The 15,200-nt window shown below is 31.4% G+C and overlaps 2 protein-coding genes and 1 pseudogene across 3 annotated transcripts; all 3 read left to right on the top strand.

The window, feature by feature from the left end:
* The first annotated feature begins 947 nt into the window (after positions 1–947).
* Positions 948–6,391, top strand: LOC8259234. Of its 2 annotated transcripts, none has more exons than XM_048374489.1 (11): positions 948–1,564; positions 2,264–2,411; positions 2,701–2,768; positions 3,350–3,420; positions 3,567–3,833; positions 5,116–5,279; positions 5,360–5,415; positions 5,521–5,564; positions 5,769–5,937; positions 6,011–6,108; positions 6,188–6,391. In XM_048374489.1, exons 1-11 carry the CDS (start codon positions 1,390–1,392, stop codon positions 6,296–6,298), a joined length of 1,371 nt encoding a protein of 456 aa, XP_048230446.1. In that variant the 5' UTR covers positions 948–1,389; the 3' UTR covers positions 6,299–6,391. The 2 variants fall into 2 exon arrangements, with proteins under 2 accessions (XP_048230446.1, XP_002522574.1); XM_002522528.4 differs by having other exon boundaries at positions 953–1,564; positions 5,512–5,564.
* Positions 6,392–8,946: 2,555 nt separating this feature from the next.
* LOC8259235 lies at positions 8,947–11,595 on the top strand (annotated as a pseudogene).
* Positions 11,596–14,119: 2,524 nt separating this feature from the next.
* On the top strand, positions 14,120–14,963 carry LOC8259237 (olee1-like protein). The gene is made up of 2 exons (XM_002522531.4): positions 14,120–14,342; positions 14,532–14,963. The coding sequence occupies exons 1-2, from the start codon at positions 14,177–14,179 to the stop codon at positions 14,876–14,878; spliced, it is 513 nt and encodes a 170-aa protein (XP_002522577.2). The 5' UTR covers positions 14,120–14,176; the 3' UTR covers positions 14,879–14,963.
* The last annotated feature ends 237 nt before the right edge of the window (positions 14,964–15,200 follow it).

The raw sequence follows: 15,200 nt of genomic DNA, 5'->3' as shown, positions 1-15,200 counted from the left end.
AAAGTAAAAGATAACAAATATTTAATTTAAAATAAAAGATAAGATATGAAAATATGATAGATTATATTCAAATTAAACGTGCGATGAATTTCAGCCCGACATCTTTTCTATTTCTTTTTACATTCTGAAATTCAACTATAGGAATTGACATTTGATGAGACTTATTTATTAAGGTAACCACCACCAGTTCATTAACCTAACATGACAAAATGGTCTAAAGCAACAGAAAGAAAATTAAAAGAAATTGTTTCAAAACTGGATTTTATATTTTAAAATGTTTTAACAAAATTTGCTGTTTAGCCTCACTAATAAAATACAAAACTCAATTCAAAAATATGACTGTTAATTTTAGCTTTTTTAAAATATTAAATCTTATAATATTTAGATTATAGTTTTTCTAAATTATGGATTTTTATTAATAATAATATAAATTTAAAATTCAAAACAATAATATTAAGTAAGATGTGTTTTTTTAAAAGATAATTTATTTTTAGTTTATATATAAATGAAAAATGTTAGTTCTTTTTATAGTTACTAAATATTCTTATCAAACATCTTAATATCAACTACTCATATTAATCTAATTAGACTTGTAAACTCATTTATTGTTGTTATATAGTTTTTAGCTATTAAAATTGAAATAAAAAATATAATATAATACTAAAAATTTAAAAATATATTCAATAAAATTTATAGTTTAAAATAAAAATATTTAAAATTTAAATAATAAAATTTATGTTAATAATTGAAATATAATTTTAATTTTTAATTATTAAACTAATAACACAAAAAGAAACTATAATTTGGGATGAATGAAAAAATTAAAATAGGATTTTTCTGTTGGAGCTGAGGAATTTTCTTTTTCTTATGAACTGCATGTTGACCTTCGGGATTTTATTCACAACTCTGAAATCCCATTGGTCGGTGAGACCAAAATCGAATCCCATCTCTTTTCCATATTTCTCCTCCAGCTTCAGAAACCTTTTCTTTTTTTTTTTTGGTGGTCTAATAACTTCACTGCCTGTGAATTTTTCTGAAAAAGAACAAATTTATCCTTAATTCCTGTAGATTATCCATTCTTGGAAACTTATCACTAGAAGGATACATTTTTCCTGAACTGAAGTAGCTGAGTCATTGATGATGCACAATAGAACAACAGCAGCAGCAGCAGCAGCAACGAAGCTTAACAAAAGGAATGGGCTTTGTTACTCTTCTGGGTATTGTTACTTATGATATTGATATATAACTGATTATTTATAATAGTGCCTCCCTTGCTGCCACAATTCTTGTGGGCATGATGCTGACATAACAACATCGAAATCCGAAACTTTAGGGAATTTGGTTCCAAACTCTTTTTCTCTCTCTATCTATTTAGCTGTATATAAAGAGATGGCAACGGCTTCTCTTATACAAGCTCGGTGGTGTGGGTATTCCCCGATTTTTAGTAATAATAATAACTTTAGAAATGGTGCCTTTGGAGGACCTGCTTCTGCTTCTTCCTCGCATTTGCCTTCCTCTTCTTCTTGTTCTTGCTGTTCTTCTCACGGACTAAACTTCTTTTCTGGTAAATTTCTTATTCTTTTTTGAACTTGGTTTTCTGGGTTATCATTTGTTTTTGGCATTATAATTTTGTCTTTAGATTGAATTGGAGTTAATTTTATACCTCTTCTTGGATGTTTGCTAATTTCGTTCATGAAGGTTAGTTATAGTTGAGTAATTGAATATTGAGATTTCGACACGAAGTAAATTTATTGCAACGTTGTTCTAAGCGGTTCTCAAATTTCAATGGGGATTTTAGCAAGTCTTAAGATGAGAGACAGACAGGTGGAAGGAAAAGCAACAGTGGGGATTTTCTGGTTTGGAGTCCCTTAAAATTAACATCATCTTCTGTAAATTATTACCTGTTCTAGATACCTATCCTGTCTATAAGAAAAAAACTAAAAGTGATGGAAGGACTCAGAATCTTGTGAACTTAAATCCAATTATGTCGTAAGGACCAAAATAGCAAAAGAAAGAGGAACTTAAATTTTGATCCATAGATCCTTATAGCACCTGGAAATTTAAGAAAAACTATAAGGATCAGATAAGACTCTTGACGTAATCTAATCAGCAAGCTGAGTTTAGTTTTCTTTGCATTCAAGCCACAGTGCTTGAGATAAATAAGGTAATACTTTTTATTTAGTTTTGGCATGTAATTCAAATGTATGCCGCATGTATGCATATATTGCTCAACTGTGCTTGAGATAATAGAAATTTATTGCAGGTGTAAATAGTAATTGGCGACATCAAGACTTCAGAGCTCAAGCTATGAATACTGCTATTCGAGGAAACTTTGCATCATCCAAGGGAGTTGTGAATGGAAATAATGAGCCTGATCATCTTCTTGTTCTAGTTCATGGCATCTTGGCTAGGTATATGTTGATCAATTAATTGAACAAACCAATTTACTCCAAAGTAAGAAATAAGAAGTAGTAAAAGTATCAATTATGTGCTTGGTATAATTTGCAGCAAAGGCACACTTTCAGGTGAAATTAATTAATCACAACTGATGAGGATTAAATCTCCATCAGGATCAAGCAAAATATAAAACAAATTGATTCTTATTGCATGAGAATGTGTCATTGAGCACACAAGTTTGGAGTTAGGAAAAAGATGTCAACTAACAGTGTCATTTGTATATGCTTTTGTTCCAAAATGCAGCCCAAGTGACTGGATATATGTAGAAGCAGAGTTAAAAAAGCGTCTTGGAAGAAATTTTCTAATATATGGTATGTTCATCTCCTCTTTTGCCATGTTCTCCTTTATCCGGATCTCTGCGGTGATTTCATACATATATACACACGTACACGCCCTCTTGTCAAGCATGAAAGTTTAAAATCAAAATCTTCAAAAAACATGGTAGGGGAACTTGGTTAAGATATATGGGCACCAATAGAGGGAAAACAATATTGCTTAGTATAATAAAAAGCCTGTTCATGATTGTTGTTGGGTATAAAAAGAGTAGGCTTAGAAACTTTTTTTAATTTAATAGATTGATTTTTGTTATTCTTTGTATAAAATGTTTTTGTCAAAATTGCTTTTGGTCAATTAACTTGATTCTCTCTAATAACAGTTTTCAAATGCTCTCTCTATTTTTTTTGAAAAGCACTTTAGCGCACTGCGATGTTAAATGGAGCTTAAGTGGTGTCTATTGGTTAACATGGGATAGTATGGGCAAAAAGAATAGTGTAGAATCTGTCTGAATAGCTGATGCTTCCGGTAGAAATTACATTCCTATTAACAGCAAATTAACTAATGGAGGGACTTGTGATCCTAGTTATAAAATATCATTATTTTTGGATGTTTGCAGCAAGTGCATGTAATACCTACACTAAAACCTTCTCCGGGATTGATGGAGCTGGAAAGCGACTGGCAGAAGAAGTGAGCCTTCAAATACTTGCATTTTTGTACATTTGGTTTTAGTCTCTAGTACTTTCTTGCAGTTCTTGGATTTTCCTAGGAATGAGCTGTGACATCATCAATGATATTGTCCTTGTTATTCTGCTTTTCCTAAATTCTATAAACAGGTTATGCAAATTGTAGAAAAGACAGACAGTTTAAAAAAGATTTCCTTTTTAGCACATTCTCTTGGTGGCTTGTTTGCGAGATATGCCATTGCTGTTCTTTATTCAGAGAATGCATTGAGTTCTGGCCAGTCCAATGATGTTGCTGATTCTACAGTGTCTAATGTAGAAGCAGCTTCTTCTGCCAGACGAGGGACGATTGCTGGGTTGGATCCTATCAATTTTGTTACTCTGGCGACTCCACATCTTGGAGTGAGAGGAAAAAAGCAGGTTCATTTTGTGGGATATTTCTGTTAATTGTGTTACTCTATTATTTGTTCCTATGCTGATGCTGATCATGGCTCCATTATGGTGTGCATTTTACTTGAAGGTTTTCTTCTCCCTTCCCCTTGATATTGCACATTTTGATTCAACACAGATGTGCCTTTTTTTCTAATTCTGAATTTGTCAGTAGAGGAAATAAAGTCACATTTGCTTCTTGCTAGATGTATCTTAAGAATGGATTTTGACCTACATGCGAATTATTGCCTTGTATGAGATTTAAAGGCTCTGCATTTCAACATTTGGAGTTTGAGTAAGAAATATGAAGAATCTTGGGTATGAAACTGCAAAAGCATGATTTTTCTAATAAGTCAGAGTTGAATTTTTCTTTTTGTGCGTTTGATAACCTACAAGTCAGTGCTGTTTAACATATGAACATGGCCGAAGGCTTGATCAGTATTTTCAACATCTATAACATTAATTATGTTAACAAAAAAGAAATGGTAGGTCATAATCTTGCAGTACATAGTCTACAGCATGTAAAATAAAGAACTGTAGGTAGCAGAATGCTTCTACAGAATTTTACTGTTCATTCTTTGTGCAAAAATATGTTGTTTGCAAAACATCTAAAGTAAGTAGGAGGAAAATTGCAAAAAGCAGAAAGGGAAAAAGAACCATCAGCAGAAAATTCAGTTAGGCTTCAGTATCCCAAGATAATTAGCTTGTAACCATTGAGCATAAACATTGTGAGAAGAACCAAGGTTAGTATGAGAGGCTATTCAGCATTCTAGCATGGTCATTTAGGTTTTCTTTCACTTTTTACAATCAGCTTTAGGTCTCAAAGTATGGTATGGCAGCAATGCATGTTAAATGGGATAATACTGTTAGCTGCAGTTAATGTACTATTCTAAGAGGAATAACTTCAGTTAAGGTGCTTAATTTAGGTAAGACTTGATTGAGATAAGAATGTGCTTAGCTTCAGTTGCTCTGCATGATTAAAGTTTGATGGAACTTGATGACTTTGGTTTGTCAAAGATCTAGTGTCAGTAAATTTCTCGAAGTACATATCTTAACTTCTTTCAAAATGAAGAAAAGTTAACCAGCCCAGCAAACATGGAAAATCTACGAGTTTATTTTGTTAATGAATATCATGAATCACTTGAGATTATTTTAAAAAAAGTGGATGTAAACTGATAAGATGACAGTTGGAAGATGTATATGACATCTGAACTGCGAAAAGTTTTAACATTTAACGATCTATGTTCTCTTTTATTATTTTTTTTTTTCTCAGCTTCCATTTCTCTTGGGAATTCCCATTTTAGAGAAACTTGCTCCACCAATTGCTCCTATTTTTACTGGCCGAACTGGGAGTCAACTGTTTCTTACTGATGGTAAACCTAATAAGCCGCCCCTGCTTTTAAGGATGGCTTCAGATTGTGAAGATGGACCATTTCTGTAAGTGAACATGTATCACTATAGCTGACTATATTCTAAAATAAAAATCCGTAACATTTTCTTCTCTACTTTGGTGATAGATCTGCCCTTGGTGTATTTAGATGTCGGATCCTGTATGCTAATGTATCTTATGATCGTATCCTACTTGAATATCTCTCTTTGTTCTTAGCAAACTATGTTTATTTTCCTTGCAAATATTCTGCTTTCCCTGCATTTCTTTGACATTAGCTAGATATGGTAGGCTGGCGTACATCCTCCATAAGGAGAGAGAAGGAACTTGTCAAGGTGAGGTTGATTTGTATTCCATTGCATTGTACTGTATCCATCATGGATTGCACCATCAGTGAAGAGAATTTAAGATTTTGTTGAGGTGTTATTCTTGTGTTTTTTTGTGATATAATGAGGACTGCCCAAGTGCAAGAATTCACCTGATTATTAAATCATAGTATGCTAGCAAATTTTACATTGTCATTATTCCTTGACTGGCAGCCCCCTCAGCGATCTTTGGATGGTTACAAGCATGTTGTGGATGTTGAGTATTGTCCACCCTTCTCATCTGACGGCCCTCATTTTCCTCCAGAAGCTGCAAAAGCAAAGGAGGCAGCACAAAATGAACCCAGTATGGCAAACACAGTGGAGTATCATGAACTCATGGAAGGTAAAATCCTATTGCAGAAGATCAAATTCTATGGAATTGACCAAGAGTAGTGACCACTACATTTTCTTAACAGAGGAAATGATACGCGGCTTACAGCAGTTGGGATGGAAAAAAGTTGATGTCAGCTTCCACTCTGCACTCTGGCCTTTCTTTGCTCACAACAACATACATGTATTGGCTCTGTTTGATTTTTCCATATGGTTAAATCTTTCTTCCTCAGTTGTTGATTTGAATTTTGTTCCAATTTCAGGTGAAGAATGAGTGGCTTCATAATGCTGGGGCTGGAGTAATTGCTCATGTTGCAGACAGCCTAAAGCAGCAGGAATGCTCGTCCTCCCCACTAATTACTGCTAGCTTGTAGCTATTAGGAGCTACATGCTAGTGCATTTGTACTTATAAACATGCAGAATTTTTGCACAATATAGATTTATAAAAGTTCTAATTACAAATTAAATCTTGAACTTTACACTTTTTTAACAATTTTATCAATTTTTTTAAAATTTTAAAACAAGTATCTATCCTTTTAGTTTGTTTTCAAAAATATTTTATGATGATACTTTTTAAAATTTGACAGTGAATAAAATAATGTAGGAAGTCGACTGTGCTTGCTAAAAAAATAATAATTATGAATTAATAAAAATAAAAATAATTTATTTTGAATTTAATAATATAACTATTAAAATTTTTATAAATGTATATTCTTTCACGTGATTTTATTTTTAAATGTAATAAATCTTTTCTTACATATTAATTTTTATGTTATTAAGTAAAATTAAACGTCATTTTTTTATTGTAAAATTTAAAAAATTATTAGAAAAAATATTTTTATAAATAAATCAAAAACATATATATTTATTTTAAAATTTTAAAATAATTAAATAAAATTATTAGAAAATATAAAATTGAGGGAATTCCGTCTTATAAAAAAGGAAAAAAAAGATTATTCTTTGTCTGCAAAACGTTTCGGCTTGCTACAGTTTTTAGTCTGATAAGCGAATTGCTTGGCGTAGAGTTAATACTGTTTCTATGTCCTGGCAAGTTCGGTGTTCATATGTTCTTAGGCAAGCCAAGCATGACCTTGTGGAGTCTTAAGATTAGCATCCAAAAAGCAGGCATAAAAAAGTTAATATTCCAAAGCACAATCCAGTTAAAAAGCTGATATTTAAAGATCAAGCCTTTGGAATTGAATCTTTGAGGCATCCAATGCCCCTAACATTTTTCTTTTCTTTTCTTTTGCTCCTTTTTAAATCTTAACCGAAAAAATGAAAAATAAAAAGAAAAGAAGAAGAGCAATTACATTTCCTCCTTAATTTTCACTTTAATTGCATTTTCGTCCTCTCATTTGAAATATAAATAAAACCATCCTCACTTTTTACTTTTAATATACTCCGATTTCTTTATTAAAATAATAATATAAATTTTTATCTTTAAAATTTTAAATAATAAATTTTTAGTCGTTAAAAGATTGACAATTGTGAAGCCATAATTTATTTTACTTAAAAAAAAGAGATTAAAATAGTAATTTGATAAAAAAATAAAAATCGTTTCATTGCTACATCGTGTCGTGCTACCCACATTCAAATAGCGCGCCCGGTCCAGAATTAAGCCGCCCTCAACAGTCCTGCTCCTGGCCCCGGGTCAGATTGTTATATTCTGAATATGGGTACACGATGCATCATATATTCAAAACTAAATATATGTGTGTGTTAACAGATAATTAAGTTAAACGTTTTTGTAATTATAAAGTTGGATTTATAAATATGATTAAATATCTAATTACTTAAAAAGAAATAAATAAACTAACATCACAAATTTAAATTCATTGCAGGACACATAAATTATTATACTCTAAAATAATTTTTTTACTACATTCAAACTTTACATTTTATATTAAATACTAATAATTTTATTATTATATTTTTATTTCAATTTTTATATTTTAATATATTTTATAATTCTTTTCACATAAATTTATTTTTTAATAATATGCTAGTATGAAAATACTATATATTAAAATTAAAAAAATATTAATCAACATAAGTAAAAATAAACACAATGAAAAGTAATTTTATATTTCTAAAAAATATAAATAATTTTATTTTTATCTTCCTTGTCATTTTTTAATTTAAATCCAAACATCACTATTATAATTTAAATTTATAAAATAATTTGTAAATTCATATGTTATAAATTATAGGTTTATCATATGTATATCTGAAATTTATAGATTATAGTCTAAAAATTTAAAAATTAAATAAAAATATATTCATTTGTTAAGATAGATTCATCAATAAAAATTAATGAATATACAATTTATGTTTAATGAACATGACATTAATAATAAATAAATATACACTTTATAGGTAATGAACTTAAAAGTTATATTTAATAAATATGACACTAATAATAGGCGAATATACACTTTATAAGTAATGAATCTGAAATTTATGTTTAATGAACCTGAAGTTTATATTTAATGAACATGAACTAATAACATATAAATATACACTTTATAAGTAATGAACTTGAAATTTATATTTAATGAACCTGACATAATAATATATAAATATACACTATAGATAATGAATCTAAAAGTTATGTTTAGTAAATTTAACATTAAGTATGAACCTGAGGTTTATATTTAATGAATCTAAACTACTAACATATGAATATACATTTTATAGATAATGAACCTAAAATTTATGTTTAATGAACCAGACACTAATAATAGATGAATATACACTTTATAAGTAATGAATATACCGCTTGTACAACAAATAAATTAATACAAATTAAATAATAACAGATTCATCGTGAACAAACTATAAATTTATTAAATATATATCTAAAATTCATATAATATAATACATATATTCAAAATTGAAAAGTGGATTTATTGCTAAAAACAATAATTATTGGAAAGAATGATATATAAGTATTTTTTTATTTTTAATATTATATTTTATAATAAATAATAAAAATTTAAACTATTAACTATTATTAAATATTTTAGTTTTAAAATAATGATATAATTAATATTTAATGGAAAATAAAATCAATTTTAGTAATTAATATTTAATAAAAATATTAATTTACCAAATATCAAATACAAACCATATCATGAAACGTGAGAGATGACTATTTTATTATTTATGAATTATATAAAATAAATAAATAAATAAACTACATATAATTAAGAAGAAAATAAATGAAAAAATATTTTAAAAAAATCCTTCACTATTTACCTTGCGTTACTCTCAAATTAAAAACAAAGTATTACAAATCCCGCCGGACGTGTTAAATACACGCTGCTATGTTTAGCTGGTTCGTAAACGTTTATTTTGAATTGTTCAGAGAAAGCGCGACTTAGAGCGAGAAGCGAACCTCTCCTCATTTTCAAATATAACAGATATCGAATCAAATCGATCATCAATCATGTCTGCCCTCACCGAACGCGACAGCTTGGTTTACACCGCTAAACTCGCCGAGCAAGCCGAACGCTACGAGGGTAAACGATAAACAGTAGCTTATATATCTATTTGTTCATTTATTGCGATACTAGATTATTCATTCTTTTCTTTTTTATTTCAAAAAAAAAAAAAAAAAGACTCGTTGATGTTCATTTCTTGAAATAGTAACTTGTAGTTTCAGTTCTAAAATTCCTGCAATAACAATTAATGCAAACCAAACAAAGTGTTAGTTAAACTTTAGGGCTTTGACTTAAATGTAGAAATGGCGGAGGCAATGAAGAAAGTAGCGAAACTAGATGTAGAATCGACAGTAGAGGAGAGAAACCTACTTTCAGTAGGTTATAAAAACGTAACCGGTGCACGAAGAGCGTCGTGGAGGATATTATTGCAATTGAGCAAAAGGGGGAAGCTAAAGGAAATGAAAGTTATGTGAAAAGCATAAAAGGATATAGAAAGAAAGTTGAATCAGAACTTTCAAGTATTTGCAGTGATATCATGACTGTGATTGATGACCATCTTATTCATTCTTCTGCTACTGCTGAATCAAACGTGTTTTATTTTAAGATGTGAGTGCTTTTTAAATTCTTTTGATTTTGTATGTATTGTTAGTGGCTCCCTTCGGTTGGTTTTGTTTTATTATATTTTAGTTGTTTTTTTTTTTTTTTTTTTTTGTAAAATGTTTGTGTTGTAATACTCCATACTAAGATGGTTATCTTATTTCAAAATTGTACTAACTCAGTTTGAAATATCCGATTCGTTTCACCAATTATTTGCAGACAGCTTTTACTATGGTGGAAGCTAATTTACCTTCTACACATCCCATTCGGCTGGGTTTGGCCTTGAACTACTCAGTTTTCTACTACGAAATTTTACATTTACCTGAAAGGTATCCATATTATCATCTTTGTTCAGGAGTTTGGATTTATAGAATATCTCCTTTTGGAATGGATGTCGAATCTTTTTTCTCCCAGGGCTTGTCACCTTGCCAAGCAAGTTTTTGATGAAGCTATCTCTGAGTTGGATACTTCGAGTGAGGAATCTTACAAAGATAACACATTGATCATGCAGCTTTCGAGGGACAATCTGATATTATGGACCTCTGACACCCCGGAGGATGGAGGTAATTAATCCCTAACAGAGTAAATGATTAATTCAGATGCACTTCCTTATTGACATTGCTTTGAAGGACAATTATGTCATTCATTCAACATCAGCTTGCGTTATAATTTTTGCCTTGTAAGCACTATCTCTCAGGTGCTATCTTTTCTCCCAGGGCCTGTGCTCACTTGTTACTTTATGCAGCGAAAATGTGTCTTAAGTTTGTTGGGAGTATCCCACTTTAAAATTGCTTGATTAACCACTGGATGATGATCTTGTGTGAGGAGGTTTATCTGATCATTTGGTAGGGGTTGTTTCTTAGTTACTTATATGAGTGTTCAAATACTGCTGCATTCAGTTATGTATTGCGATTTTCATGCAAAAGTCATATGTTGCAGAAGGCTAAGATCATGGATCTGTTAGGATGTGGTAATAGTACTGGCAGGAATTAGTATTCATATAAGTAGAATATTTGTACAGGACTAGCTGCAACTTAAGGGAACCATATGTCTCATAAATTTTGCAATTCAAATGAGTTAGTCTTGTGCTTGTACTTGCTTTCCCCCCTCTTTTGTTGATCTTTCATCTTAGTTCCCTGCAACTACAGCTGAGGAAACGCACAAGCACGATGATAAAGCTAATGGAGGTGAAGATGCGGCGGTGGGTTGTTTCCTCATTTAGCAAACTTTCTTTTGTTGTTATTATTATTGTTATTTTGGTTTGAGTTGTTAATCCGTGGTGTGAGTTGTGACCTTAAGTTTGTATGGCTAGTTTATCTTATCCTTTATCATACTGCAGTGGAGCCAATGGTGGTCAGCAATTATGCCATAACCAAGAGAAAATTGGATACGTCTAGGAATTCCTAGTTTCCAAGAAATTCAAGAATTCAGTAGTTGTTTTCGTGATAATGTCTTGTGTTTGGACTGCCAGCTTATTTGCTTCCTGAAAGCATGCGTCTCCATTGCTGTTGACCAAATTTGAAGAGGATTGGAAAGATCGCCTACAAGTGTTTTTCTCTTGTTTTTGTATTGTTGCTGATAGAATAAACATTCCATTCTTTTAATTAAAAAGACAGAACAATTATTTTGCATCTTATAATTCCATTTCTTCTCTTCTGTTGGTGGAAGTCTATAAGATTTATAAAATTAATTTATGAATCTAAAATTTATATACTTTAAATAGTGTGAAAATTAATTTAGTATTTTAAATAATTAAATTTGTGTGAAATTAATTTTAGTTAATTAAATTCTAACAAAATAGGTAGAATTTCCAAATGAATTATATATTACTAAGTTAATACATTTCATAGCATCAAAATACCTCTTTCAACTTTATTATTTCTATTTTATCTTATTCCTTGAATTTTTTCTTAAATGAAATAAATTCTTTTATAAATTTAAACCAAATATATAATTATAAAAATTTAAAAGTTTAAATTCATCTAGCCATGTTCGAGGTTATTTGTTAGCCTCAATCCATTCAATCTAATTAACTTGTTGAGTGGTTGTAAAAGTTTTTTTTCTTTTTTTGACATAAATTAGGAGTTTCGATCACAAACATAATTCAAGATAAATTTTAAACAAAAATGGAAGAAAGACCTCTCAGCTTTTGAAATATCTTCTTTGAAACCTTTTCTCTTTTTTCGCATCTGATAGCTTTTTACATCCAACTAGAGGAAATCTATTAATCAGCAGTTGATACTCTGTAAAATTCTCATCAGTCGTGGAATTCTATTATCTCCTATTTGAAGCTTTTTATCCTAACACTTAGTGTAATTTTTTTCACAATTTTGACAAAACTATACATAAAAAGTTATTAGATTATTAACCTTAATAGTTAACTATTACCTATGCAAATGGCTAATGTTGGCTGCTTACCAATAGCTCCATTAACGTTAATTGGCTCAAAGAATACGACAAAAATTACTAACTACTCTTGCTCATTCTGCCGCTATTAAGGGAGGATTAGAAATCAGATTGTCACACTTAAATCTAGAACTGGAGAATGGATTGATAACCCTCGTGCTATTCAAGAAGAAGTGGTTAATCACTTCAAGGGTGTTTATATTGGTCAATCTTCTCTTAATATTAACACAATCCTCTCTTGCATTTATCCCCTTGTGGCTGAGGATATGAATTGCAGATACTATAGAAGACGATGTAAAGGGTGCTGTCTTTTCTATGGAGAGATATAAGGCCTCTGATGCTGATGGGTATCCTGCAGCCTTTTTCCAAAGATAGATTAAAAATGATATTTTCCAGTCACTGGATCAATCCTTCCAAAGAGGCTGTCTACTTAAGGCTTCTAATAGGACTAACATAGTCGTAATCCCTAAGGTGCGCAATTCAGAACAAGAAAATAGTAGAAATCTCGGGAGTTTCAATCCCTTGACCCAGATCGATTGCTTTTGTGGTTCTTCTATTAATCAATTTTATGCAACGTTGATCGTAAAATTATTGCTGAGGTCTTAGGCCGTTCTTGCAATCTTTAGTTTATAACAATCAAACTGCTTGCTGTCTTACCCTTACTAATCTCCTTCATTAGTAAAGTTAATTCCAAAACTATTCAGGGGATTAAGATCAATATACCGTTTCTCATATGTTATTTGCTGATACTATGTTTTTTTTTGCTTCTATGGAGGAAATTAGTAAAGTTAAGGAAATCCTTGAGGAATATCAAATTGTTTCTGGCCAATTGTTTAATTTTGCTAAGTATGGTATTGTTTTGGCTAATTCTGACCCTTTTGGGATCAGGATCCCAATTGCTAGTATTTTAGGTGTTGGATGTATTAGGGATAATGATAAATATCTTGGGACTCCTGCTCTTTGGGGAAGAAATAAGGCCAAGGCTCTGAATTATGTCAAAGACAAGATGGAGGTTAAAGTTGGGAGTATGTAACATGAAGAATATTTATCATCCGTCTAATTGATTATGGCATGCTGGGGGTAGGCAAGTTATTCTCAAATAAGTAGTTATGTTTGATTTGTAATGGAGATCAGATCGATTTCTATTGCGATGGATGGCTGATTCATTTCATAGAAGTTGTTCTTTTCTGCTTATTGTTATGGGTATTTGTCTCCTAAAGGATCCAATTTTCTCCTCATCAGTAACTTATTGTGTGCTGAAACTCAAAATGTCTACCACCAACAAATCTCCTGGATCCTTTTGCTTTTAAAGCCCTCAATTACAATTACAAGCTTGCTATCATATTCAACTGATGTATCTCGAATTCCACTAGAAAGAATAACGTCTTCTGACCCAGCAATAGTAGTGGTGTACCTCTGGTAGCTTCGCCAGCCGTTTTAAAAACAATCCTAATATATATAAATATAAGAAGAGAAACAAACAAAGAAACTGAAGGGGAGTAAAAAGAGGACCCTCCTTAAGGCGTGCAAGAAATTAAAAACTTCATTTCTTACTTGTGCTACCTATTTTTAGTTATGTTATTATTCTTTAAATAAATCCACCGTAATGCTTTTAGGTCTTGAAGAGAGAGAATAGCGGGTCAAAGCAATGTTTTATAACCACATAATTAATAATGAAATGACAACCTCACAAATCAAACAATTCCTTCAAATTAAACTCTTAAATATTTTTCCCATTATAAAGGGAAAGTTCTTTACTGATCTCCATCCGAATTCCAGAAGAATTAAATTACCAGAGGAATAAGAATGGCCAACTCTATTAACAATATCATCTTTTTTCTAGCATCTGCCATTTGTTTCTTGTGTCTCCTTAGCATAGCCCACGGTGAATCTCACTTCACCGTGGAGGGCAAGGTTTATTGCGACACCTGCCGTGTTCAGTTCATAACCAAAGCTACCTCATACATCAAAGGTACGTACATTCTCAATTCCCATCCTAACTCAAAACACTTCCTATGATTAAATTACTTGTGAATGCAACTATAATATTACAACTCCCCAATGCATAATCAGTTTCAAAATATATTGCTATTGTTATAGCATAGCAAAACCTGAGTAGCGATTCATAAACCTGATTATTTCTAGCAAAATGTTGTTTTAGGTGCAAGAGTGCGCCTGGAATGCAAGGACCGTGAAGGTGGAGCTATAACCTTTAGCGCGGAAGCAGAGACTGACGCGACCGGGACATACCACATTCCGGTGAATGGAGAGCATGAGGAGGAGCTTTGCGAGATTATCCCATTAAAATCCCCAGACCCTGACTGTAATGAGATAAACCAAGACCCCTTTGTCAAGAAAGCAGCTCAAATTACTCTCACAAATCACAATGGCATTGCTAGTCCTACACGCTCTGCCAATCCCATTGGCTTCCTAAAGCAACAAGCTGTTCCTGAGTGTTCTGGAATCCTGAGGGAAATGGGAATCACCCCATCTGGCCTTGTGCCATGATACTTACTATTCATTCTTGTGTGAACTCAATAAACACTCTTCCTTTCGCAAATTTTAATCACGATTAAGGGTTTTTGCTATCTAAGCCGGTCTTTCCTTAATATTTATGGTTATTATTATTACCGTAAATGTGCAAAAACAACAATCTTGGTTTTCATGGTGAAGGATGTGTGTGTTTGTCTTAGTAAAGGTAATATCAAATTTATCATGTCTTGCAAAGAAGCCACATGCAGAAATTCAATCGAAATTTAAAGCTTGGAATAATTTGGTGTCTGAGAGACAAATTGGGCAATAGCTCGTCTTCAAACGAGAGTAAAATGCC

This window comes from Ricinus communis, chromosome 5 (genome assembly GCF_019578655.1).
Source record: "Ricinus communis isolate WT05 ecotype wild-type chromosome 5, ASM1957865v1, whole genome shotgun sequence".
Lineage (NCBI taxonomy): Eukaryota > Viridiplantae > Streptophyta > Magnoliopsida > Malpighiales > Euphorbiaceae > Ricinus > Ricinus communis.
The sequence above is the reverse complement of the archived record's forward strand: the minus strand, read 5'-3'. Positions and strand labels throughout refer to the sequence as shown.

Coding starts and splice junctions, on each gene's coding strand:
- LOC8259237 (XM_002522531.4), top strand. CDS start 14,177: ATGGCCAACTCTATTAACAATATCATCTTTTTTCTAGCATCTGCCATT. Junction 14,343..14,531: donor AGCTACCTCATACATCAAAG/GTACGTACATTC, acceptor ATGTTGTTTTAG/GTGCAAGAGTGCGCCTGGAA.
- LOC8259234 (XM_002522528.4), top strand. CDS start 1,390: ATGGCAACGGCTTCTCTTATACAAGCTCGGTGGTGTGGGTATTCCCCG. Junction 5,565..5,768: donor GAGAGAAGGAACTTGTCAAG/GTGAGGTTGATT, acceptor CTTGACTGGCAG/CCCCCTCAGCGATCTTTGGA. Junction 5,938..6,010: donor GTATCATGAACTCATGGAAG/GTAAAATCCTAT, acceptor TTTTCTTAACAG/AGGAAATGATACGCGGCTTA.